General features: G+C 41.1%; 1 protein-coding gene across 6 annotated transcripts in view; it reads right to left on the bottom strand.

Annotated features, from left to right (window-relative positions):
- B4GALT6 (beta-1,4-galactosyltransferase 6) overlaps positions 1-16,017 on the bottom strand; it is a 70,378-nt gene extending 54,361 nt beyond the window's left edge. For 2 of the 6 annotated variants that reach the window (XM_047697745.1, XM_047697744.1), the window contains exon 1: positions 14,229-15,449. Coding sequence is in view for 3 of the 6 variants with exons in the window: in XM_047697744.1 (XP_047553700.1) it covers positions 14,229-14,343 (115 nt within the window). In the remaining 3 variants the exon portion in view is untranslated. Of the gene's footprint in view, positions 1-12,992; positions 13,032-14,228; positions 15,453-15,896 lie in introns of those variants that run through there. The other 4 variants (XM_047697743.1, XM_047697742.1, XM_047697746.1 and 1 more) reach the window with 4 other exon arrangements.
- Positions 16,018-26,807: the final 10,790 nt, after the last annotated feature.

The following is a 26,807-nucleotide window of genomic DNA, read 5'->3' as shown; positions in this document are numbered from 1 at the left end:
GTCATAGAGGAGAGGGAGGGGCCAAAAAAAAAAAAAGGTGAGAGAGAGAGAGAGAGAGAAAGAGAGAGAGAGAGAGAGAAATCCTTAATGTAAAAAGTAATGAGCGAGTGAGAAAGGTGGGATAAGCCAAATCTCAACTAGTGAAAGGAGAAGGAGGAAATCAGAAGGGGCACTAAAGGCTACAGGAGAGAAAACAGTTTCCCATATCAGCTACAGAACATATACCGAAATAAACAATGTGGAAAAAAAGCAAAATACCACTTATATATGCCCCTGGATATTACAACAGACATCTGAATCTGGTATCTCTGAATCTATCAGATCTCACAATAATCTTCTAAGAAAACCCAAAGGTTTTCTTCTACCCACATCTAGCCCTGTTCAACTAATTCTCAGAAATGACTCACCCAAGATGGTAAAGCTAAACATATTATCTCTGGTAATTATGTTGTAAACCCAAGGATCAGGCCAGACTATATATGAAATATTGCTCATATTTTGCCTAGGACCAAAGTACTGCTTGGGTTGAAAACAAAACAAAGGGTTCACTTTATGTCACAGTACTATTTAAGCAGAGTATCTTACCACAGTGACAGTAATTCAAAGCCAGGTATGGGCTCAAGGAAATCTGTAGTGCAAATAATTACCAGCCTAGAATAACAACCTCCCCATCTTTCAAGTGAGTCATGGGCTGACTAATGAATTAAGAGAATGAAAGAACTCTGCATTCAGAATCCCATTTTATCAAGGAATAATGAATTCCGTGACTATATACAGTATAGCTCTATTTCAGATCTTAGCCAACAGCTACAGCTTTGCTGACGTAGACACTAAAAATTAACAAGAAATTCTTTACAATTGGTGCTTTCACCATTTCCACTCTGCAGTTAAGCAGTTTTAAGTTATTTTGGGAGATTATTTGTGCTTGAATACTGATCAAAATTAAATATTTTTAAATAAAACTGGACTTCCAACAGTCTTATTAAAGATGTTCAGGGTGGAGACATGTGTTTGTTAGACAGATATTTACTGAATACCTACAGTCTGCCAAACAGTAGCAGAAACTAAGGTCTCCAGGGGGTTCCTCTGTAAAAATCAAAATCCTGAAAAAGCATAAACTGCCTAAAACGACAGAAGTACTTTCAAAACAATCAGATCATCAGTTCAGGCTAGTTTACACTTAGCTAATAATTCTAAAAATAGACTCCGAACCTGAAAATATGAAAACACTATCTACACAAGATAGCGATCTGCACTGTCATGTATTAGTTCACTATTATTCACTTAAAACAAACACATGCTTCTTTAAAGCAGGACAGAGGCTTCAAGAGTTAAGCATTACACCCCACACTGTAGAAAAGCAAAATTTGGAGGAAATGAGGGAATTGAGGAAGAAGAATGCAGGCAATTAAATAGATTTTTTTTTAAAGCCAATCAGTAAGGAAATTTACTTAATGAAATTACATACTAAAAGATCAAACCATAAATAATCACACCCAGAAAACATTACAGAATTGTTGAAATTTAATGATCTCAGTGTACATACAATGAATGTGAAATGAATCTCTATCTTCTTAAGAATTCTATCATGAGGATAAAAAAAAAGTGGAAGTGGTATTTGAACTACATGTTTTACAATCATCCCCAATTTCCTTGTGTTTTCACAATTAAAATATCTTTTGAAATTTCAAATTTATTTTATGAAAGGAAAATGACTCTAAAACAAGCAGGAGAGAAGAGTGCACTGTGGGAAATGAGCGTCAAAGATTTCTAAAGCTAGGGGAGCCTGGGTGGCCCAGTCAGTTGAGCCTTGGACTCTTGGTTTTGGGTCCAGTCATGATCTCAGGGTCATGAGATCCATGGGCTGGTGCAGAGTGTCCTTGAGACTTTCTTTCCCTTTCTCTCCCTCTGCCCCTCCCCCACTGTGCACACCTGCACGCACATGCACATGCGTGCCCGCGCTCTCTCTCTCAAACGAATAAAATTTTTAAAAAAGATTTCCAAAGCCAGAGCACATTTTTAAATCAATATACAAGGCACCTTATAATTCTCTGCCTTAAGTCCCTTGATCCAAATAAAAATAAAGTCCAATTTCTCTTCCTCTAAGTCCAACTGGAAATTGCATAAGTCATAATTTCTGAGCTATTAACTTAATTATTAGGAAGGTAATATATGCAAAATGGTTTCGGTAAAGTCACATTAACACTAGCAAGCCTCAAAATCTAAAAACGAAACAAGACATAATATTTCAATCAATATGACAGGTTACAGTAACAAATCTCATATACCTACTCACCTATAACAATATTACAAAGGGACTTTCCTAGCCAGATGCTATATGAATTTTTTTAAAGCTTATTTTTTTTTTTAAGCAGAGAATAAGCACAAGCAGGGGAAGCTACAGGCAGAGGGAGAAGGAGACTCCCCACTTAGCAGGGAGCCTAGAGTGGGACTCTATCCCAGGACCCTGAGAGCCTGACCTGAGCCAAAGGCAGATGTTTAACCAACTGAGCCACCCAGGTGTCCCATGAAATGTTTTTTTTGTTGTTGTTGTTTTGTTTTTTTTTTAAAGATTTTATTTATTTATTTGACAAAGATCACAAGCAGGCAGAGAGGCAGGCAGAGAGAGAGGGGGAGAAGCAGACTCCCCGCTGAAAAGAGAGCCCGATGCAGGTCTCGATCCCAGGACCCTAGAATCATGACCTGAACTGAAGGCAGAGGCTTTAACCCACTGAGCCACCCAGGCGCCCCCATGAAATGTTTTTAAATCATTGGCTAACATGCAGGGCTATATGTTTTAATCACTTTTTAATCTTATCAAGTAAATCACAATGTAACTTTCTAATAATTAGAAACAGTAACAAATTTCTGATCAACCTATAACTCAATCATACAGTTACTGCAGACCCACAAAGAAACACAGGATCTTGGTTATTTTAAAGGATGTGTTTGTCCATTCTGTCCATTTCTGCTCTAGAGGAAAATAATTTTTCACCATGATTGCCATCTCTATCTCCAGTAAAACATGATGCTACAAACACGTTAATCTGGTTTTTAAAAAAGTAAGTTTACTTCTATGAAAGAGCAAATGATATAAGATGATTAATTTCAAAAAATAAACCTATCTACCACTTGATTTTTTTTAACCTATCAGTTGGAGTATTTGTCAGAAATAAAGTTCCCAGGGTCCAGAATTACCTAGGATGTGTATTAAAAATGAACCAGAATCAGAATTAGCATATCTGGTAATAAAAACCTAAGAAATAAACTTATGTATGCAAACCACCTTAAGTAAGGCTTAAGTACATTCATGTTTGAAAAACACTGCTTGTAGTAATTTTTTAAACATAACATTTGTAACAAGCAAAAAAGTAGAATCTTCTTTTTATATTAGTTTAACTTATATTAAATAAATCCTCTATACAGCTTTCTAATTTATGCACAGCTTATTCAGACATAGCAGAATCTATGTTTACCTCCTATTATAATGGTATCACGCAATGATTTGGTGGAGCCAAAGACTTTTACTAACTCGAGTAATTAATCCTGAAAACAAAGATGAAAGCAAAGAGCCATATTTATTATGCCTCTAGAGAAAAAAAAAAGTTAATTATAAATTTCAGATTTAAAATTACTAAGTATGTTTTCCTAAACATTTTGCTGTGCCACGTAGCCAAAAATAGAACTGCTGACGAACATCCTTTAAGCTAGCTTTCCTATTTTAACTGAGGAGGGTTCTTGCTCTAGCTTAAAACAAACTTTGCCAAGTTGTGGTATGACCAAAAACAAGTACACCCATGAAACATAACAAATCAGGTTGGCCCAATGCAGGATTCACATACTAGAGAAAAATAAAATTGAGGTGTTACCTGAAATTCTCCAGTGAATCCAAGACACGAAGTAAAAGTATCTAGTACTAACTGGAGTAAACTCTTAATTTTGCAAAGGAATGTTAATAGCATTGTAGGTGCCTACTTTCAACCTTGAATTGGCCTGATCTTCAACTCAAATCACATTACCTGTATGATAGTATTCTCTTTGCTATTCTGACAAAAGGCAGAAATGAAAAGAAACAGTCTTTAAAATACTAAATTACCATGTCCTCCAGAAATTAAAAAGAAGAAAAACAGATTCAGAGGGAAAAGGGATGACAGAGATGACAGGGGCAGGCAGCTCTGATTCAACGGGAACACTGTAGTCTGAGGCAGTGGTAACAACAGCCAGTTTGGTCTCAGGCAGCCAGGAAAGTTGATCGGAAGGGGAACACTGCGAATGCAGACATCAATGCTCTTCCGAACTCCCAAACGCAAACCCGCGCCATGCACCTCTTTCCATGGTCACACTGCAGCCTCCCCCCACCACCTTCACACTTACTGAGGTGAGGACAAACATGAAACGCAGGCTTGAAAGGGAAAGGGAGTCACAAAAGGCAGTGTGGGTGGGGGTGTGGGAGACAGGTGGAGGAGCAGGTCTGCCCTGAGGCTGGGTGAGCGAGGCTGCTGCAGAGTTTAACACAGCAGCACTGCGTTTAAGAGGCTATTAGGAGCCTGTTTCCTCCTCCCTCTCTGCCTGCCTCTCTGTCTGTGATCTCTCTCTCTGTGTCAAATAAATAAATAAAATCTTAAAAAAAAAAAAAAAAGAGGCTATTAGAAGTCTATCCAGTCTCCCAAGTATAGCGCCTTCTCCAGCTATAACAGGTGGTCATCTACCCCTGGCTGGATGAGGCACCTAGGAAGCCTTATTTCATTGTTTATAGTTCAGTCAGGATGATTTGATTTCTTAAAATCTGACTCTTTGTAACTACCCTCACTGTTACCTAATGCTATTCGAAAAAAAAAAAAAAAAAAAGGTTCATCTCTCTTCGATATGGTGTTCCTTTAACCTAAAGAACACAGAGCTCATATTTCCCCCAAATCATTTCCCAGGCAACAATGACCAGACCCTTCACCTCCTGCACAGTGGAAGAGTCAGCTATCCCAAGGTATACATTTCAGCTCTTCCAAAAAACTATATGCCTCAGCTCTTCCAACCATGACATGTGAGACTTTGGGCACATGACAATCTTTGAGAGGCTGTCTTGCCTTCTCTTTCTTTAAAACAAGGCTTTTATTCCATGAGCATGGGGTTTGGGGTGTGGCAGGAACAGCTCCGTGAAGCTCCATCTCGAATCTTTCTCCTGGGACTTCTTTGCACAAAGCCTTGGCTCCAGACACCATGGCCTCTGTGTCCAAGGTTCCCATGGCACTGGGCCCTTGAACACAGGCTCAAACCTAGAGCACCGGTGAGGAGACTGGCAGCCACTGCTCTGACTATCAGAGCCTAAGGCCTACAAACTCAAGTGCTCTGATAAGCTCTGCAGTACACTCTTTGATAAAAAGCCCGACAGCATGGTGGGTTAGGAAATTATCCACCTTGTAGAACACTGCCTCAAGAGAAAAACCCATTCCATTCCCAACTAAATTCCAACTGGTATTTGGAATACCTACCACACCTACCATATGGACACTACAAACCTAGATTAGGAGTTTTAGGTTTAGAAGTATCCACAGACATGGCTATTTTTACTTCTCACAAACATTAAAAGGAAGTCCGATAAGCACTGCTGCAGAATACATGTATCACTTATCTCATTCCACCACATTGTTCAATAGACCTCAAATTTATTCATGAAAGAAAAACACGAAGAATAGTATTTAGCATTGTCAGATTTCAGTGAATCAATTTTCCATCCAAAAATACTGCTGCATTTCCCACAAGTCCAAAGGATTTAGATTCATTTATACTGCAACAATATAGCTTAAGTTACAAATGCTGCTCAAGAATAGCAACTCGGGGTCCCACAGACTGGGGTGGGAAGTCTCTAAGAACACTACCCATTCCCTCGAATGTAGACCGAGTGACTCTCTTCTAAGAAAATATGGCAGGGGCACCTGGGTGACGCAGTAAGTAAAGCGTCTGCCTTCTGCTCAGGTCATGATCTCAGGTTCCTGGGATCAAGTCCCACATTGGGCTCCCTGCTCAGCATAGTCTGTGGCTCCCTCTCCCTCTGCCCCTCATCCCTGTTCATGCTCTCTCTCTCTCGCTCTACTACTTTCTCTCTAAAATAAATAAATATAATCTTTAAAAAAAAAAAAAAGAAAGAAAGAAAGAAAGAAAAGAAAATATGGTGAAAGTGGTGGGGTCATGAGCTGCCCTATGGAGAAGCCCATGTGGCAAGAAGGGAGGAAGGCCTCCAACTAACAACCTGCAAAGAACTGAGGTCTTGGTCCAACAGCCCTCAGGAACTGAGTCCTGCCCAAATCCACATGGGCGAACCACAAGGCTGATCAACACTCAACACTCGGTAGCCTCATGAGAGACCTTGAACCACAGGCATGCAACCAAACCAGGTCCAGATTCCCAGCCCACTGCACCTATGAGATAATAATACATTTGTTCTTTTAAAGCCCTGCATTTGGGGGTAATTCACAAAGTTATAGATAATTAACATACAGACCAATCCAATTTTCTCTACAGTTCCTAATTCCCAGCCCATCCCTCCATATTCTCCCAAGGTATCTAACATGTAACAACCCAATGGTACTGATGAGTAAGCCGGTTAAGAGGACAAAGGAGCTGCCATACCAAGAGAAGTGATTTAATCAGAAACATTCAGCCACTCAACAATTCTTCACTAAGCCTCTAGTGTGGTCTGAAGCAGAAACCAAATCTCTTAACTTGGGTTAGAAAACCGTTCACTCTATACTAAGGTTTGGTCAAATAAACGGAGTGCCTCACTCTCAACAAATAACTCAGATACCTACCCAACCAAGAATGAACCTTATTCTCCATATTCATCTCATTTTTGCTAATACAAACATCTTTATGTCCTCTTCTTCCATCTCCAAAATTAATGTAACTATACACTTGATCCTACTCTCTCTACCTGCTCTCCATGATTGCAATCTTGTTCCCTTTAATCCATTCATACCAGTAATGCCTAAATATTTCTGAAATGAAAATCTGATCGTGTCACTGTCCTACTCAAAATTTAAGTTCAATGGTTTGAAACTATCCTCGGGCTAACCTCAAGTTCTCACACCCAGTTTACAAGGATCATGATTAGACCCATATTTATCTCTCTAGCTTCAGCCCACACTCTCCTCTGCACTCTATGCTTTGGCCCCTATGTTTCTTTGTTGTTGTTGTTGTTGTTTTGACTTTCCACTTCTTCACCTCTTAGCCTTCGAATCTTCCATTCTTGCATGAAATATTTTTCTCCTAAGCCCATCTTTTAATTACCTAACTTAAGCTTCTGGCCTCAGCTGCACCTTCATCTTCTTCATAATGCCTAAACCAGCTCAGGGCCATCCCACAACCCACGCCTCCCTAGCAAACGGTATTTCACTTTACTCTAGAATAGTTATTCTTCAGTTGTGAGGAATTCTCACTGGCTATAGGATCTATGAAGACAGGGACCACATAGATCCTGTTCAACGCTGAACCACAGCACTTTCTGCAAACATTCGCTGTATGAAAAATTGAAGGAATGAGTCTTCCTAGATCACATGTCATAATCTGTTCCCTTTCTCAAATCTTCAAACCCTGTCCTCAGTCCTTAAACCTTTCTATAAAGTTCTTATAGAACCTCAGGTCTTCCCATCTTGTAAGACTCCTTAGAACCTCCTTCCCCCTACTTTACCCTAACTAAGACACTTTCTTGTGACCTCTGATTTACTACCCAACTCAAGGCTATCTGACCAATCAAAACAAAAATTGTTCCTGAAGCAGCTGTCATGGACCTCCTACTTATCAAATTGGTAATTTTTCTTACAAGCATTAACCCATTTCTTATTTTTTTAAAAAGAATTTATTTCTTTATTTGTTTGACACAGCGAGAGAGAGAGAGACAGCAAGAGAGGGAACAGAAGCTGGGAAGAAAGAGGGAGAAGGAGAAGCAAGGTTTCCCACTGAGCAGGGAGCCTGATGTGGGGCTCAATCCCAGGACCCTGGGATCATGACCTGAGCCGAAGGCAGTCTTTCAACCAACTGAGCCACCCAGTCACCCTGCATTAACCCATTTCAACACTTGTCTTGCTAATCATCATTTTTCATTCATTCATTAATTCATTCATTAACAAAACCTCACTTTGCTCATATGATCTCTCTTTCCCTTCATTTTCCTGTTCCTATTTCTCCACTTACCCTAAGCTGTTAGACTGCATCCACAGCTGCCTTCTTTTCAGCTTCCACAAGTTCTCCTTGAGTGGCCACCCAAAACTTCCCATGTATCAACCACAATGACTGCCTATTTGGTACTGGGGAATGAAAAGGGGAACAGAGTCTCACAGGAAACTTTTCAAAGTACACTTGGACCTCCTCTATATTTTGATTTAGCCTCTATCATCCCACATTTAAGAGTAACTGATTCAGTGAGTCACTTCTGCTTGTAGGAATGGAAAATAAATAAAAAATAAAACTCAGATATGTTGGGAGAGAAATAAGTACCATTCACCTACCTGCTGAAGATAGCCAAATCTCTCTCCTGTCAAACATTTCTCCTGGGCTCCAAGTCCTTATGTCCATCTTCCTACTACTGAGAAGTTCCTCCTGGGCATTCCACTGGTGTCCTAACTCAGTTTCTCTAAAACCAAAACAGCTCCCTCCAAGCACATGCCTTTCTCTATTCCCTATGACCAGCTACCAGGTTGTCGAAGCTAGAATACAAACAATGTCTTAAAGCTTCTCCCTTTCATTCAATGTCACTACTCCCATCCTCTCAACTCTGCCCAGACCCAACTATGACCTTGACCATATTCTAATCTTCTGAGCTACCAAAAAAAATTCCTACCTGGTCCCCCTGCCACTAGTTGTGCCCTCTATCACTGGGCTCCATGCTAAGAGAAATGCTGTAGAACAAAGGATTGCATCATTCCCCTTTTCAAAACTTCTGATCTTTCCTGCTACTCCCAGGACAAAAATTTGAGCATCGGATAAGTGGACCAGCAAAGGAAGGCCTAGAGGAAAGAAACAGCTGACACCAGAGCCCAAATCAAAAGAACCCTTGAAAGGAGCCATGTAGGTCAGAGAACTTGGGTGAGGAAAAAAACAAGGGACCTTTGAAACACAAAACAAACTGTAACAGCTCACAACACAACCAGGCTTACCCAGCCAGGGCCAGGAGGCCAAAGGGCTATGATAAGAAAGCTGCAGGGCAACTTGCCACCTTCTGAGCTAGCCAAGAGAGACCCAGGGAAAATGTGAGGGGGCTCTCAGCAAGGACCTAACGAAGTTACCTCTCCCCTAACACCTACTAGTACACACACACACACACACACACACACACACACACACACACGTCCTGACTGCCCATGAATTACACTAGTACCAGCAGAGCGCAATCCGCCTAGAGGCCCAAATTGCCAGATAATTCCTTAAAGGACCCACAGGAATCCAGACCAAAGTGCCCCAACCAGATTCCACCTCTCTTCAAAGAATAAAACGGCCTGTCAGCACATCTAGGAAAGGTCAAAACCTCTGGTGAGTCACATAGACAGTGAAACCCCACTCCCAATGAGTCGTGCAATCTTCTCCACAATACTACCCCATTGATTATAGGCACATCAACTTTTTTCTTAATCACAAACAGCTTTGATAAACCTATATGAGTCAAAACCAGCTTCTCTCTGCCAGAATTTTAGGGACCTCAACACCAAAACACTAGGCGGGGCAGGGGAGTCCCAAGAATTTTTCTCAATGTGGCTGATCTGCCAGTCCATACCCTAAGTGGTAGCCAGATGGAAATACTCCTATTTTCTGTAAGTATCTTTGGCCATGCTGCCCCATTACTCAGTCCGGTTAAATCTTATCCATCCTCAATAGCTTGTTCCAACCACCAGCTCCCTCTGGAAATCCTTAACCAGCCCTCACTCCACAATGCAGGCTTTCCAATGACTGGCAGCTCTTTCCTGGTGCTCGTCCCATTGTAGCATGAAGGAAGTAACTGCATCTTAGTCATCTATCTTCTGTGCCTCAAACAATGTCTAGCCTATCTGAGATACTCCACTTGTGTTGGATGAATGAACTCCGAAGTCGTAAGTTCATCTTCTCCTACGATGCTACAGCAGGAAAATACAAGTATGTTGTGTTGGAAGCTGCACTGAAAACTAAACACTAAATGGGATTCTACCCTCAATCCAGCCAGGTCAAGAACTTGGGGGGGAAATGCACTCATCCTTTTGCAATCACGTACAAAGGCGAAAGAGAACGAGAAACAACTAATGGCTCCTGACTCTACCAGATGGGCTAGGGAAAAAATCTGTCTTCCTGTGGGGGATGGTGTCTACAGACCAGTTTCCCTTGTTACTAAAGTTCATAATATAAAGATTATCCGTGCGTTTCCTGCATGAATCAGAAATTTCAAGGAAAATGTTTCAAATTATTCTTAAAATAATGAGCTTGGAGTCTGATGGGACTCTTAGAGTAACACCTAAATAGCCAATGAATTGTTCAACATGAGAAAACATTGGAAACTAAACAGACTATGCTTTCTACAACTGTGTAGTATTATCTGCTCAGAGGGAAGAGACAGAGGGAGGGAGAAACACAGGTTAAGAAGTCTAAGAAAGGGGCGCCTGGGTGGCTCAGTGGGTTAAGCCGCTGCCTTCAGCTCAGGTCATAATCTCAGAGTCCTGGGATCGAGCCCCGCATCTGGCTCTCTGCTCAGCAGGGAGCCTGCTTCCTCCTCTCTCTCTGCCTGCCTCTCTGCCTGCTTGTGATCTCTCTGTCAAATAAATAAATAAAATCTTTAAAAAAAAAAAAAAGAAGAAGAAGTCTAAGAAAAAGGAACTAAAAATGAGAAAAGGGCTGCCCGGGGAAGGTGCAAGACAAAAACAGGTCTCTGGACAGAAAATGTAGGAAAATAAAATTAACGTCTACACAACAGGTTGATGTGGACAGGAATAATACGGACTTTTTAACAGAAGACATTTGAAACATTTACTTAGAATCAATAAAAAGTGCTCTCTTACACCACATATATTTTCATCACAAGAAAGTTTTGCCCTAAGATGTAATTCAGACTAAAATATGAATTATTTCAAGAAGTTTCTCTGTTCATCGAATGTAAATTAGTTATAAGAACCTAGTTTGGGGATATATCTCATTAAGAAGAAATCTGGAATGAAACAGGAAGTGTACATGAAGCATTTCTGTAGCACACCAACGTACTACGGTTATCCTGAAAATCAACTTGTGCGCTGATTTTGCATTGTGAGCTAAACTAGCCACATTTTTCATGAACTATCACTTTTACTTTAAAGAACTGACAAGCTTGGTTATTTAAACCCCTGTATTTGACCTACATTTTCCCAAAAATGAACAAAGTGAGCCTGGCACTTCCAAAGGAAAAAAAAAAAAAAAAAAAAAAGACCCTGACAGTATTTGTTGCCAATGATAAAATTTGAGCTTTCAGGCAAACGTGATTTTTGGAAAACTGCTTCCCAATAAAAGAGAAATAAGGAGACTTTTTTTTCTGCTAAGTAATACTGGGTTTGGGAAATAGATATAGCTTAACAAATTGATAGCACTTTATAAGTATTGGGTTTCATTTTCCTTACTGGCTTTAGTCAATTTTTTTAAGTTCTAAATTTAAGACCCACAAAAACAGTAGCTTAAAGTGTGTCAACCTGGGCGCCTGGGTGGCTCAGTGGGTTAAGCCGCTGCCTTCGGCTCAGGTCATGATCTCGGAGTCCTGGGATCGAGTCCCGCATCGGGCTCTCTGCTCAGCAGGGAGCCTGCTTCCTCCTGTCTCTCTGCCTGCCTCTCTGCCTGCTTGTGATCTCTCTCTGTCAAATAAATAAATAAAATCTTTAAAAAAAAAAAAAAGTGTGTCAACCTAATTGTCTATAAGAAAATTGCCAAATTTTTATGATATATAAGTGATTAGTCTGTGGCAAACGTTAAACTCACACATAACTGAGAAAAAAGTATTAGTATTACGTATCAATAGAATTTTAAGAATCTACAGATAATATATCAATGTGCCAAGAAAAAAAAAAAAAAGGATGACTACCAAGTAACAGAATTCTGATCTCCTTTGGTTAACATTTTGAGTATCATAACTTCAACAAGTTATTCAAAATACCAAGAAAGTAAAAACATTGTTGCCTAAGTGCAAAAAACCTTTTTCTGCAAAACCGTTCAAAGTTAATGTCTGAGTAACCAACATCACTCAAAGATTTCCAGCCTTTAAAGAGCTACATGACAATGTAAAAATGGCTGTAGAAGGAAGAGTTAATTTCTATGACTGTCAAAATGGCAGAGGACTTTAAGAAAAGCCAGCCAAGGGCACCTGGGTGGCTCAGTGGGTTAAAGCCTCTGCCTTCGGCTCAGGTCATGATCCCAGGGTCCTGGGATCGAGCCCCATATCGGGCTCTCTGCTCAGCAGGGAGCCTGCTTTCTCCTCTCTCTCTCTCTCTCTGCCTGCCTCTCTGCCTACTTGTAATCTCTGTCTGTCAAATAAATAAATAAAATTAAAAAAAAAAAAAAAAAGAAAAAGAAAAGAAAAGCCAGCCAAATAATTTGGCTAACTATTCTCAAGTCCACTGAACACCACTGTAATTTCTACTACAGGCTTCCAGGGGTTTTTATTTAGCCTAAAGAAAAAACTGCTTTAAAAGAAAATAACATCTTAAAATATTCACACTTGTTAAAACTTTAACCTCAAATTTCTATTTTGGAATACATCAAGGTTTCAACAATTTATGTCTTCTCAAGCATCATTATCTTAATTTACACATCTTACTTGAATTCAAAAATTTAATCAAGAAAAAGTCACAGTAATTCTGTTCCAGGAAATGCAACAGTCTTCATGAGGTTTGCATCTTCCTTCTCCCCTGCAATTCATTACAATACTCTATTATAATCACACAAGACAATGCTGTGATACTAATGCCATCTCAAAATTCTGCAGGTGTTTTCATTGTATAAGAGGCCATACATTTTTGACTTACCCAGGGAGAAAAGGCCCTGGCTCAAAAGACTACTAGTTTCTAAAAAGAAATAATAGGAGACACCCACTATTACTGTGAACAATAAACTTATATTTTACACTAAATACATTAACATTAAATACATACCATAAATATTTAACATTAAACACATAATGGCCAGGAAAAACTCAGAAAAAGTTTTGGAGATACAATGTGTTTTAATATCCATACGAAGTTCTTATTTTTTACTCATTAGAATGCCACACTGGCACCTTTCAACCAAAGGGGACTGAGTACTTAGAATATTAAATGACCCAATCCAAATAGATTCTTTAAAAAGGTATTTGACCCGGGCGCCTGGGTGGCTCAGTGGGTTAAGCCGCTGCCTTCGGCTCAGGTCATGATCTCAGGGTCCTGGGATCGAGTCCCGCATCGGGCTCTCTGCTCAGCAAGAAGCCTGCTTCCCTCTCTCTCTCTCTCTCTGCCTTCCTCTCCGTCTACTTGTGATCTCTCTCTGTCAAATAAATAAATAAAATCTTTAAAAAAAAAAATAAAAAAATAAAAATAAAAAAATAAAAAGGTATTTGACCCAAAATATGATAAATAGGTTAAAATGTTAAACTACAAACAATCCTGTATAACTGTCACTTTAATCACTGTATTATCTCAGAAATCATCCTAACAGGTAGCAGAATCTACCTACCCTTGAAAAGCTGACTAAAGAATGGAGCATTGTTTTCACAAGAAAACTCATCGCCTAAAAATTCCTGAAGTGTGGCACCAATGTTCACTGACCCCATTCTAAAAAAGTGACCTAGAACACTAGAATACATACATTCTTGAACTCAATCACATCCCCTGGTGTTGATTTCTCCTTCTTATTTTTAAACCAGTTATTATATCCGAGGGTGTTTGAATAAAACCTGGATTAAGCACCGAGTTTAAGCTTCAAGAGCTGATATCACATGAATAAAGCTGTCAAGAATACTCGAGAAAGCGACCAGGGCATCCGGCAAAATTACACCTAATTTTGCTACGTCCATTTAATGCAGTCTTTTAAGTTAGTTAAACCGGCACAAAAGAAACTCACGTACTAAAGCCATGCCCCGAGCGGTTTATCTGACACGTCTGAAATAACATTTCAAATAAAATGCTTTCTGCCAGTCTCCTGTTTATACACCTTCCAAATCTCATAAGTAACATCCTGCATTTCCTTCGGTGTGACTGTGGGAAGGGAGGGTGTGTCTCGGTGCTTACCGATGCCCGGAGCCACATAGACGAAGTAGAGGCAGGAGGAGGAGAGGGAGAAGAAGAAGATGAAGGCGAGGAGGGAGCGATTGGAGACCCGCATCATCCTCTTGAGCACAGACATCTTCCTCTTCCCAGCCAGCAGCTCAGGCTGCGCTCTCACGCCGGACTTGGGGGCACCATCCAGGCCCTAAACTTCCATGAATGTACCAAGAACCCCGAGAATGCAACGGGGTCCGCGCGGGGAGGACCAAGGGGAGAGGGCCGGAGCGGGAATGAGGGAAGGGGAGGGAGCGGACGGAATGAATGGGAGGCTGGAGAGTCGGGGGAGGGGAGGCGCGGGAGGAGAGGAGGAAGGGGTGGAGGAGGGAAAAAGGAGGCGAGGCGTGGGGCGGCGGGGCCGGGGACGGCTGGACCTGCGGAGGCCCAGGAAGGGCAAGGACGCGCCTTTTATCCGCCCCGCGGCGGCGGGAGGAGGGGCTGCAGGTGGGAACTGGCGCGGGCTGCGCGCCGCGGCGCCCCTGCGGAGAGGGGCAGCGAACTGCAGCACGCCCGGGCTCCCCGCGTCCGCTGGGGTCCGGGGCGCTTAGCCCCCGCGCTCGGGAAGCGGCCCGCGCGCGCTCGGCAGGCCTGCGCCGCCGCCTCGTCCCGGCCGCGGCGTCTCGTGCCTGCGTGGGGCTAGCGTGGGCGCCGGGGCCGCAGTCGGCGCGCGCGACGCGCGGGGGCCCGCGGGGGCCCTGGGGGCCAAGGAGCTGAGCGCTCGCGGGCGCGCAGCCTCCTCCTCATGCCGCGCCGGGCCCCGGCGCCCCGCGGCGGCCGCGGGAGCGGTGCGCAGACGAGGGCGGCGTCCCGGCTAGCGGCGAGCGCGCTCCGACTCTGGCTCCTGCCACCGCCAGCTGCCCGCCCGGCCGCAAGGGCGGCAACCGCAGCAACATTACCGCCGCCGGCCTGGGGTGAGGCGACCCCGCCGGCGCCGCCCCCACTCCGCCCCCGGACACCGGGCGTAGAGCGGCCCGGCGACTCGCGCTGCGGGCAGACCCCGGGAGCCCGAAGAGGAGGCCGGGCGCCGTCGGAGCCGCCTCTGGGTCGCTGAAGGGGGACGGGCCTGAAAGGGCGGGGGAGACGCGGAAAACCGAGGACCGGCGCGTGCGCCCGGAGACCCCGCGGGGCTCCGCGCCTGAGCTCGAAACTGCAGGCGGCGCCGCCCGGGCACCCGAGAAAACCTGGAGGCCCCCACCCACCCGTTCCCCTCCCTTCGCCCCAAACACCGCGCCTCTTGATTGGCCGGCGCCGCACCGCGCCGAGCAACCTGCCCCCTCCCCTCGCGCAGCGACCTGGGCCGCTGCCGCCTCCTGCGTCACCGCCGCCCCCGCCTGCCCCGGGACCCCAGCGCCAGCTGTGCTGCTCGGAGCTGAGGGATAGGCCTTGAGCCTCGATACGCAACCCCCCCCCCCCCCCCCCGGGATCGTTAAAGAAAGATGATGTACCTTGAGGGAAATGGGTATCTCGAGGAGGGGACTTCAATGGTGTAATTTCCTCCCAAAATACACGCTCCGGGAGCAAGATTTTTTTTTTTCCGGTCCCGGATTAATGAAACCTTCCATCCCGCACTTCTTACAGAAACATACTGCTAGGATGTGTTATGGATCTATGTATATCCCTTATAATGGGACTTGCCTTCTCATCTGGAGGTGAGCGCCGGTAGTCTCTACGGTAGCTCTATCCATTCAGGCGGGGCGGAAAAGACTTCTGTGCAGCCAATTGGCCGTTCAGTACTGCAGCACCAACCAGCTTCAATTGGCAAATTGTTTTAATTCCCCTCCTAGGCCGTGGTGTCCCCTTTGTTCAAAAAGGAGAGACCTTTGGTAAGTAAATAAATTAGCCTGGAGCCTTAGTTCAGCTATCTCAGTTTGCCAACCTGTGTGTGAAGGTGTTTCAACTAATCATGTAAGAAGTGGCTGGTTGCACCGCACCCCTCCCCGCCATTATTTGCTCAGCATTTCCAGAGGCAGTGTGTTGACCCATCACTTGATTGCCAGCAAATCTGGTACATTCTTAGCAAGCCTTGGATCGTCTCTTAAATAATACTGTGTTACATGGAGCCTGAAACACCCGGATTTATACTTCACTAAGACCTTTTATTAACTGTGAAATTCATGGCAAGCTAGGCAAGCTACTACCCTCTGCAAGCCTCTCTCCGTGGCCCTCAAATGATGACCCCACCTTGCAAGGCTCTGGGGTTGAACGGGGTAACTGTAAAATGCCAAGTGCTATGGCTGGGACCTAAAGAGATTCCCTCATATTCCATTTGACAGTTGATTGAATGGAATCGCCAAGTTCAAATTCATTTTTTAATATTTTGGTTTTTTTGGAATTCTCTGGCTGATGGGATATTGAATGTGGAAGGAAATGACACTATTCTGTAACATTTTTAGATGCTTAAGGGGAATGTGAAATACAAACAGAGCAATATTAAATGAAACTCACTTAAAAAAATACCTATGCAAAAGAAATCTATGAATGGTACAGAAGCAAAGACGTTCCCCTCTCAGACCCTATGGACTTTTCATCTCTCTGTGCCCACAATTCAACCACCATGCTGCCTTAGCAATGGCCAGGTCTCAGGCAAGGTTGACTTTTTATAAGGAAAGTTTATTATGTAACCAAGAGGGAGGTATTAACCTTGTAGAAATTGATTATTAATCTTACTATAGGAAATCCAACTACTAGGTATAGATGTGCCTTGCTGGCATAGACGACTGCCATGGCTGTCCTCTCAAGTTCACCACAGTACTTGTTAAAACTAATTGGCTGCTAAGAGAGTAAATCTTAAAAAGTCACATCGCAAGAAAAAAAAAATTATAACTATGCATGGTGACAGATGGTAACCAGACTTATTGTGGTCATCATTTTGGAGAGTATACAAATATTGAATCATGCTGTGTACCTGAAACTAATGTAAGATTATATGTCAACTCTACCTCAATTAAAAAAATCAATTATAGAAAAAAAATTTTCAAATTAAAAAAAAAAAAGCCTGGTTTGTTCTAAAATGAAAAAGACTGGTTTTCTGGTACTCTGCTTTACTCTTCCTTGGAGTAAAGCAGAGTACCAGAAAACCAGCTCGGTTGGTACTTTTATCACCAATCACAAAAAGAGGCAGCCAAGCTTCTGGAGCCAGGGAACCTGTGGTCGAATCTCAATCACTCTCTGATCAAGTGACCTCAAAGATATTCATACTATCTATTAATGTCGTTGTAAGGATTAAATTAAATGAGTTAATGCCTCTAAAGAGCTTGGGGGAGCCTGTTACCTAGTAAGCACAACTCAAATATTGTTAATTTTTTAAATCTCTCTTTTAGATCACACTCTGCCAACAGTAAGGGTGATGCTGGTCTCTTTCTGTTTAAAAACCAAATTTTCTACTGAGTCACCTATGAAGTCTCTATCTGTCTGAAGGATGCCGCAGGGTCTCAGCTCATTTGTAAAGTCAAAGTCCATGAAATACTCAGAGCTCAAGGAACGCTAACCAAACCTTTCCAAGCCTAGATTATCAACTGATACTTCCTCAGGAGCCAGGTAAAGTCCACAGCAGAAAGTTTCATTTTATAACATCAAAGTTTAGTTTTATAATATCCATAAGACTTTAAGCTTATAATAGTAAGATGAAACATACACTATTAAGATACAAGTGAATTTCATTGAACTGCTTTGTTCTATATTTATTACCACCAAGTATTCTTTTTATTATTTTCTATGAAAGCCCCCATGCTCTTAAATATTTGGGTATCAAACTGAGTAAGTTTTAACTAATTGTTTCTATTTATATTAATCAGAAATATATTACTGAGATTGTGCTTACAACAAAAAAAATACTTATTGGATGAGGTGGATGACATTTTCCTTGGTCTATGCTGAGTGATGATAAACAAATGTTTATGAAGTGTTTTGGATTTGCTCACAACCTTGGTAGTATAAAAATCAGAAAGGGTTTTATTTTTTCCCCTATAAATTGGGGGAAAAGGAATGAAACAAAGCACACCGATTAAATATTACAATCACTGATTAAATATAGTAATTTTATATATTTAAACACAGGGCCTGAGCACCTGAGATTCAGGTAAAGAAAATTGTTTGGTTGATGAATTATGCTTAGACAGTTGAATTTTTTTTGCATATGTAATTGGAATGTAGATTGTATAAGAGTTAGACACTGGCATGGTCTACAAAATGGAATATATATTCCAAAATATTGTTGTAGCACAGAAATTTTTTTTCTTTGAGCCCAACATGGGGCTTAAACTCACCCCCTTGATATTAAGACCTGAGCTAATATCAAGAGTCAGATGCCTAAGTGACTGAGCTGCCCAGGTGCCCCCAGAAGTTTCTCTTAAAGAAAGCCCATTTCCTACTGATTTCCATGATAAATATAGTCAGAATTTTTACTATAAGTCCTTATATCTTATTTAGGTTATAATAAACTTTAAGATAAATGTCTTACATTTGAGAGCAAACATAATCACTTTAAGGCCAGACTGTTAATAATAATCATATATATATATGAAATAATATAGACTTTATGATAATATGGTATTGTGGTAAAAATTTACAAAGAAAACCACTGGAGTGATGAGAATCCCTACTGCAGCAGTTGACCCAAATTTCATACTCCTCTCAGATTGCTTAACGCTTGCATCTGAAATCCAAAATCATTCTTTCCCATCATAAGAATGCCTTCTAACATTTCCAAGTATTCAAACCACCTACTTCTCCTTTTCACAAAATCCCTTTGGCATATATTTAGCAAGTATTATTATGTCACTCGCAATGAGGAAACTACAGCTCCATCAGGTACGATGTGTGGCCTGAGTTCACATGATAATGAGGTAGCAGCCGAACTGGGGAAAGACCTAATATGTTAGCAGCCTTCCTGTGTCCCTTCCACAAACCACACCAGCTCCCGTCTTCACAGGGATTACTTTGTCTATCAGGGCAAATGTTTTATTTAGTGTACTTTTCAAAGTTTTCTACAAATAAATAGGTGCTCTCCGTCTTTCAGGCTCTCTTTACTGATTTTGTCTCTGATACCTGTGTCATGGAATATATCGATTGAACTACATGGTACATAAAATGAAGGCCCATCTTTCTGGCTCAAGCAATTGATAAGTCATAACGAAAAATTAATAGGTTGTGTTTGCTTTAAACCTTCTTTTTCTTAGCATCATATTAGTTTATTCAACAGATGGCTAGTTTTGCCTTAAAGAGACTCTGAACTGCCAAAGCCATGTCCCTGACTTAGGCCCCAGGCTGGCTGGGAAAGAGAAGTCTGCCCATGGCAGATGGAATTAGACTTTGTTGGGGAAACCAGACATTGGAATTTGGGGAAACGGACAATAAAAAGCCAAAATAGGAGATTAAAAGAGCAGCTGAGTCCTATACAAGATAGCGCCTGGTCCCTTCTGTGGAAAGGGATGTGATTTCAGCACCCACCGAGGTAGACATAGGAGGCTTCCTCTTCCTACTTGAGGCTTCCATCTCCCACGTCCTGTGCAGCCTCCCGAAAGCTGAGGGAAATCCAAGTATCAAGACACATACAAACCAGATGCGTAGGACCTGTGGGTCTTGCACATACCAGCTGAGCAACCCAGCCCTCCAGAGAGCCCTTAAACCTGGCTGCTAAAGAGACAAAACAATAGCCACATCCCCAGAGCTCCCTTGAATTCTAAACAGCAGTTAGTCCTGAATAACTCTGAAAGATACTTTTCTCACTAATAGGCACATACACGTTAAAAAGAAGGAAAAAAGAAAACCAATCCTATTACTTGACACAGTTCAAAAGATTCTGCTTATTATAGTCAACCTCATTTAGTTTTTAAAAAATCATTTCCAGGGCACTTGGGTGGCTCAGTGTGTTAAGCCTCTGCCTTCGACTCAGGTCATGATCTCAGGGTCCTGGAATTGAGCCCCAAATCAGGCTCTCTGCTCAGCGGGGAGCCTGCTTCCCCCTCCCTCTCTGCCTCTCTGCCTACTTGTGATCTCTCTCTCTGTGTCAAATAAATAAATAAAATCTTTAAAAAATAAAAAATAAATAAAAAATCATTTCCTGAACATGATTCTATTTTGATAATATACAGTAGTAGTCCCGAACCTCATATAAAAACAAGGCAATAAATAATTATTGAATGAATAAGCCAACACACTCTTAACCTTTTACATAATTACGTATATTCTTCTGGGTAGTGTAATAAGGAATACAAGTTAGTTCACCTTAACTTACCCAGAGCATTTTATCAAAAGAGCCATCTTCATAGGTGAATGAATCATAAAAGTAGAAGATAAAATGCATAGATAAAAGCTAGTGTACTATTAAAGTGTTCTTCTATCGTATCAAGAATCTTATGCCTGTGGCAGACAAAAGCAATAAAAAAAATAGAATTTAAAATACAGAATAACCTTTAATGAAGGACATTAGAAGGCAATTTTCTATCCATTTTTTTTTATCCTGTTTAACATCATAAGGCTCAGAGGATATTCTCTATCTACACTTTTAGTGACTAAATCACCCTGGGGGCCGTAGGGGGAACTAGTTTTAGAGTTTAAATGGCTAAAAATTGAAGTGAGAAAGGAGATTCGGGTAAATTTGATAAAGGATTTTGGTGCTTCTGTATATGAAAAGGTAATTTTGGAATACTGAGGTCCTGAATACTGAGGTTCTGACTTAAACTAAAATTCACAAGTTCATAGTCAACAGAAGGATTTAAGTCACTGTAATAAGGGACGTAAAAACATAAGTTTAAATATGTCAGAGTTAACCAAAAGAAAGATGGAAGCCAGTCTTTTAAGCCTAAAAAATACAAATAATACCAATTCACCATGACCAATAAGGAATACCCCAGAAATGCAAGAACCTAGCAACATTAGGCAAATTATTAACATGATCCAATGTCTTAGGCCAAAGAAAAAAATTTAGTATCTTATTTTTAATTAGGTGACGGTACAAATATACTACAATTTAATTACCTATTCTGTTATTTGTTAATGAACATTGCTTTTCAGTTTGATCCAGTTACAAATAAAACTAGTATAATGTACACATTATAAACTATTATAATACACACGGATTTGTGCATTTCTGTTGGCTATATGCGCTAGTCAAAATTCTTGGCTTCATAATATGGACATGCTCAGATTTCAGAAATAATATAATGGCAACCAATTCCCCAAAATGTTTTTACCAACTTACACTCCCTCCAGTAGTGTTTGAAGGTTCAAGTTCCATATGTTTTCAGCAACACTTGGTGTAATCAACCCTATTAATATTAGCATTTTAGGTAAAATATAGTGGTATCTCATTTTGGTTTTAATTTTCTCTTTCATAAGGACTAACAACAAGAATGAGCAATTTTGGGGCACCTGGGTGGCTCAGTGGGTTAAGCTGCTGCCTTCGGCTCAGGTCATGATCTCAGGGTCCTGGGATCGAGTCCCACATCGGGCTCTCTGCTCAGCAAGAAGCCTGCTTCCCTCTCTCTCTCTCTGCCTGCCTCTCCGTCTACTTGTGATCTCTCTCTGTCAAATAAATAAATAAAATCTTTAAAAAAAAAAAAAAAGAATGAGCAATTTTTCGAAATGTATTGGCATACATTATCTCCTATAAAGGCTAGAAAAGCATTTGATAAAATCAAGCAATTTCTGATGTTAAAAATTTTCATAAAATAGAGATAAGAGGATTTTTTTTAAGTAAGCACCATGCCAGTGTGGAGCCTAACGTGGGGTTTGAACTCAGAGGACCCCAAGATTAAGACCTGAGCTGAGATCAAGAGTTGGACACTTAACCAACTGAGCCACCCAAGTGCCCCTTTATGTTGTAAAGAATAGGAGGCATTCTTATGATTAAGGCAGAATCATCCTCTTGCAAATCATGAAAAAGACATGGGCAGGCAAGAATCAGGCAATGCAGTTGGATGAGAATGTGAAGAGGTAAAAACATCGAAAAGAAAGTGAGAAAAATTATTGCTATTTATAGGTTTGTGACTACCAAACAAAGCGTTAACTGGAAACCTGTTAGATCTAATAGAGGAGATCAATAAAGAGCCAGTGAAAAGAGTATATGCACACTTACCCCAGTTCATCATGGAGATACATTCCTAGGAACCAGAGCTCTCAATATGAGGTCCTACAGTTCCCATGGGGAAGTATTTTCAGTATCATACTGAAGCAATTTCTCAATCGTCTCAGCTTTTAGCAATATTTAAGATATCCTTCAAAATGTCAAAAAAGACTTCTATCAATCTTCTAATTTTCTTTATTCTCTGCTTCCTCAAGCATTTCCTTGAAAGCACCACAAGTGAACAGAAAATTTGTCTTCTAACTCAGCTTCTGATCCTCCTTGTACCTTTGTAGTAGGTAAAGCACTATGGCACCGTAACTTTGGAAGGTGATTTTTTGCCAATATTACTTACCAGAATTCAAAGTGCAGGGGAAACTAGAGCAGAGAAAACAATGCACATCGTAGAACCATTTATCTCAGGAAAACCAGGACATCACTCACTGGTTACGTTGGTAGCACAGTGTAGCCCCCTAGTACCTCATGGATTGAACATATTATGGCACTCAGAACATAGAGAAAAACCCTATTAACAGGGCACTGTGATAGATATTAAATATGTAAATGTATTGTTACACATACAGCATATTCTATCTTTGAAAATATCATAAAGACAAATAGCAAGTGGGAAATATACCTGATTATATTACAAAATTGAAAAATTCAATCAACTTATTCCATAAAAATATTAACCTGTGAGTTAACCACAGCCCAACTTGCTGGGGCATTGTCAGAGCCTAACTGGCCTAGGGGAAAGGAAATTCCGAACTCCAGTCAGCTCTAGCCTTCCATGTGGGGGAAGAGAAAGACTCAAATCCAGCCTAAGACATCGTTGATCTATCAAGTTCCTAACTTAATCTATAGATTCAGTGCAATCCCAGTCAAAATCCCAACATTTTATTTTATGGATATTGACAAACTGATTCTAGACTTCATATGAAGAGGTAAAAGACCCAGAATAGCCAACATAACATTAAAGGAGAAGAAGAAATGTGGAAAGCCCACACTACCCAACTTCAAGACTTACAATAGGCTATCAAGACAGTTTGATATTGACAAAAGGATAGACAACTGGGTCAGTAGAACAGAATAAAGAGCTCAGAAATAGACTCACATAGATATGTGATAGATATATAATATATATATGTGATAGATATATAATATTTGACAAAGAAGAAAAAGCAACAAAATAGAGCAAAGATAGTCTTTAACAAATGGTGCTGGAACAAGTGGACGTACACATGCAAAAAAAAAAATTTAGACACAGACCTTCTACTCTTCACAAAAATTAACTCAAATGGATCAGAAACCTAAGTGTAAAATGCAAAATTATAAAACTCCTACAAAATAACATAGGAGAAAACATAGTTGCGCTGGGTATGGTGATGACTTTTTAGATAGAACACTAAGGGCATGAGCCATGAAAGAAATAATGGATAAGCTGTACTTCGTTAAAATTTAAAAACTTCTTCACTGCGAAAGGCAATGTCAAGAGAGTGAAAAGATAAGCCACAGACTGGGAGAAAATATTTGCAAAAGATACATCTGATAAAGGACTATTATCCAAAATATACAAAGAAGTTCTAAAACTCAATAATATGGAAACAGAAAACTCAATTAAAAATTGTGCTGAAGACCTTAATAGACACTTCTCCAAAGAAAATATACAGATAGCAAGTAAGGATGTGCAAAGATGCTCCACAGCACATGTTATTAGGGAAATGCGTATTAAAACAAGATACCACACGCCTATCAGAATGGCCAAAATCCAGGGACAACTGGATGGCTCAGTTGGTTGACCATCCAGCTTTTGATTTCAACTCATGATTCTGGGTCATGAGATCGAGCTCCATGTTTGACTCTACACTGGGAGTGGAGCCTGCTTTAGATTTTCTTTCTCCCTCTCCCTCCACCCCTCCCTCTCCCCCTCTCTCTCCCTCTCTAAAAAATAAAAACAAAAACTAAAACTAAACATACTGTTATCATTCAATCCAGTAATCATGCTCCTTGGCATTTATCCAAGGGAGTTGAAAATTTAGGACCACACAGAAACCAACACACAAACAATGGAATATGTTATCCCAGACTGAAAAGAAATGAGCAGTCAAACCATGAAAAGACCTAGAGAAAACTTAATGCATTACCAAATGCATATTACTAAGTGAAAGAAGCCAATCTGGAAAGGCAACAGACTTTAAGATTCCAATTATATGACTTTCTGGAAAAGGCCAAACTATGAAGATAGTAAAAAGACCAGTAGGTGCCAGGAGTTGGGGAGGGGAGAAGGATGAATAGGCAGAGCACAGAGGATTTTTAGGGCAGTGAAAATGCTCTATATGGTGCTATAATGATGGATACATGTCATTATATATTTTTCCAAACTCATAGAATGTGTAACATCAAGATCAGACCCTAATGTAAAAACTATGGACTTTGGATGATAATGATGTGTCAATTGTAGGTGCATCAGTTGTAACAAATGTACCACTGAGGTGGGGGATGTTCACTATGGGAGAGGTTATGCAGGTGGGGGCAGGAGAATATGGGGAAATCTCTGTACCTTCCCTTCCATTTTTCTGTGAACCGGAAACTGTACGTCCACTTGTTCCAGCACCGTTTGTTACTCCTTCGCTTACCCAGAACACAGATGTGTCCAGGAAAGACTGGACACCTTTGAACACACCATCCTCCTCAGGACTATGGTATACTAGATAGGGAATGATGCCTCAGAGTCTGCAGGCTTGACAGCGGGTTGAGAGAGCCTAGGTACTAAGGAGAGGACATGAAGTGACTTGAACTAGAGCCCTTGGCTATAGGATCCTCACCCTTGGTCAAATGAAAGGCATATATAGGATTTTTCTTCACACAGATCATTTGCAGCCACTGGCAACTATTACCAAGTTGGTTTTGCCTCTGGTGCTATTGTAAGTTTTCTTAGAATAACGTCAGTAAAAAATTTCCCTATCTTTGCCATACGATAAAAATAACTTAAAATTCCACTTTATCAAAACAATATGATTCAATGTGAAACTGATAATACAAAATAACAAATTTTACCCCTCCCCATATGACATACTAGTCATCCCCAGACCCCATATGTCTTTAAACTGTTATCGGTAGCATAATTTTGCCAATATGAATTGCACTGTGATTAATAAAGATATTTAATTTTAAATATTCTTTTTTTAAACCTACATTATATTATTTTTATGTCTTTTTTTTTTTAAAGATTTTATTTATTTATTTGACAGACAGAGATCACAAGTAGGCAGAGAGGCAGGCAGAGAGAGGGGAAGCAGGCTCCCTGCCGAGCAGAGAGCCCGATGCAGGGCTCAATCCCAGGACCCTGGGATCATGACCTGAGCTGAAGGCAGAGGCTTTAACCCACTGAGCCACCCAGGTGCCCCAATTTTAAATAGTCTTGATTGAGTTCTGGGTCTGCTTGTAAAATAACATTAAAATCTCTTGGGAGCCTTCCTCATCTCATGAGCCCTCTCAGTGGAGAGGGAATTCTGATCTGATGAAATAGAAGTCTCATTAAAATAAGGTGGGAGTGGGACGCCTGGGTGGCTCAGTTGGTTGGATGACTGCCTTTGGCTCGGGTCATGATCCTGGAGTTCTGGGATCGAGTCCCGCATCGGGCTCCCAGCTCCAAGGGGAGTCTGCTTCTTCCTCTGACCTTCTCCTTGCTCATGCTCTCTCTCAAATAAATAAATAAATAAATAATAAAATTTAAAAAAAAAATAAGGTGGGAGTGACTTTTTTCCTATCTTGAGGAAAAATCTTTCTGGTAAACCCTTCCCCACTCCCACAGAGAAAGGGGCTAAAACATTAAAAGTATGCATGTAGCAGGAAGAAACTTGTTATTAAAGGCGCGGCTGGCAAAAGGTGGTTTCCAGTTTAAAGCAATAAAGTAAAAATAGCTCTGCAACCTCTTCTCCCTGAAATCCACTGAAAAATAACAAGGAGTACAAGAAAAAGTCTCAATGATGCAAGAAAATACTTAAAATTCTGAACAATGATATAAGAAGAAAGCCTGGGAATGTTGTCCTTCAGTCAAGGAGAATGCTATAAGTGAATCCCTACTCAGTCCACTGGGACAGCCAGTTTCCTTGGTGGTGGGGCCCCTGAGCAGCACAACAGTTACTGCCTCCTCTGGAAGGAGAGGTGGTGTCTAGGCTGCCGAAAGACCTTCTTTCACCATTTTTGACAGTGGGGGCAGGGGAAATATTCAACCAGCAAAGCACAGGCACACCGTTTCTCTAAGAAGCAACTATCAGTGAATCCCTGGAAGAAAACCCTGGGTGACCTGCAGCCCTGAGCTGCCAATCTGTATAAGCTGAAGGCTGTGAAAGCTAAGTCAAAGGTAAGCATCCTGGAAAATTGTATCACGTGGGGACTCATGAAAAACCAGTGCAACTTCTACTAACTTGCATTAGAATTATGCTACAGGGCAAAGCAAAACAGCTTTCACAGGCACCGTC

This window comes from Lutra lutra, chromosome 12 (genome assembly GCF_902655055.1).
Source record: "Lutra lutra chromosome 12, mLutLut1.2, whole genome shotgun sequence".
Classification (NCBI taxonomy): Eukaryota; Metazoa; Chordata; class Mammalia; order Carnivora; family Mustelidae; genus Lutra; species Lutra lutra.
This window is presented reverse-complemented; position numbering and strand designations above follow the sequence as displayed.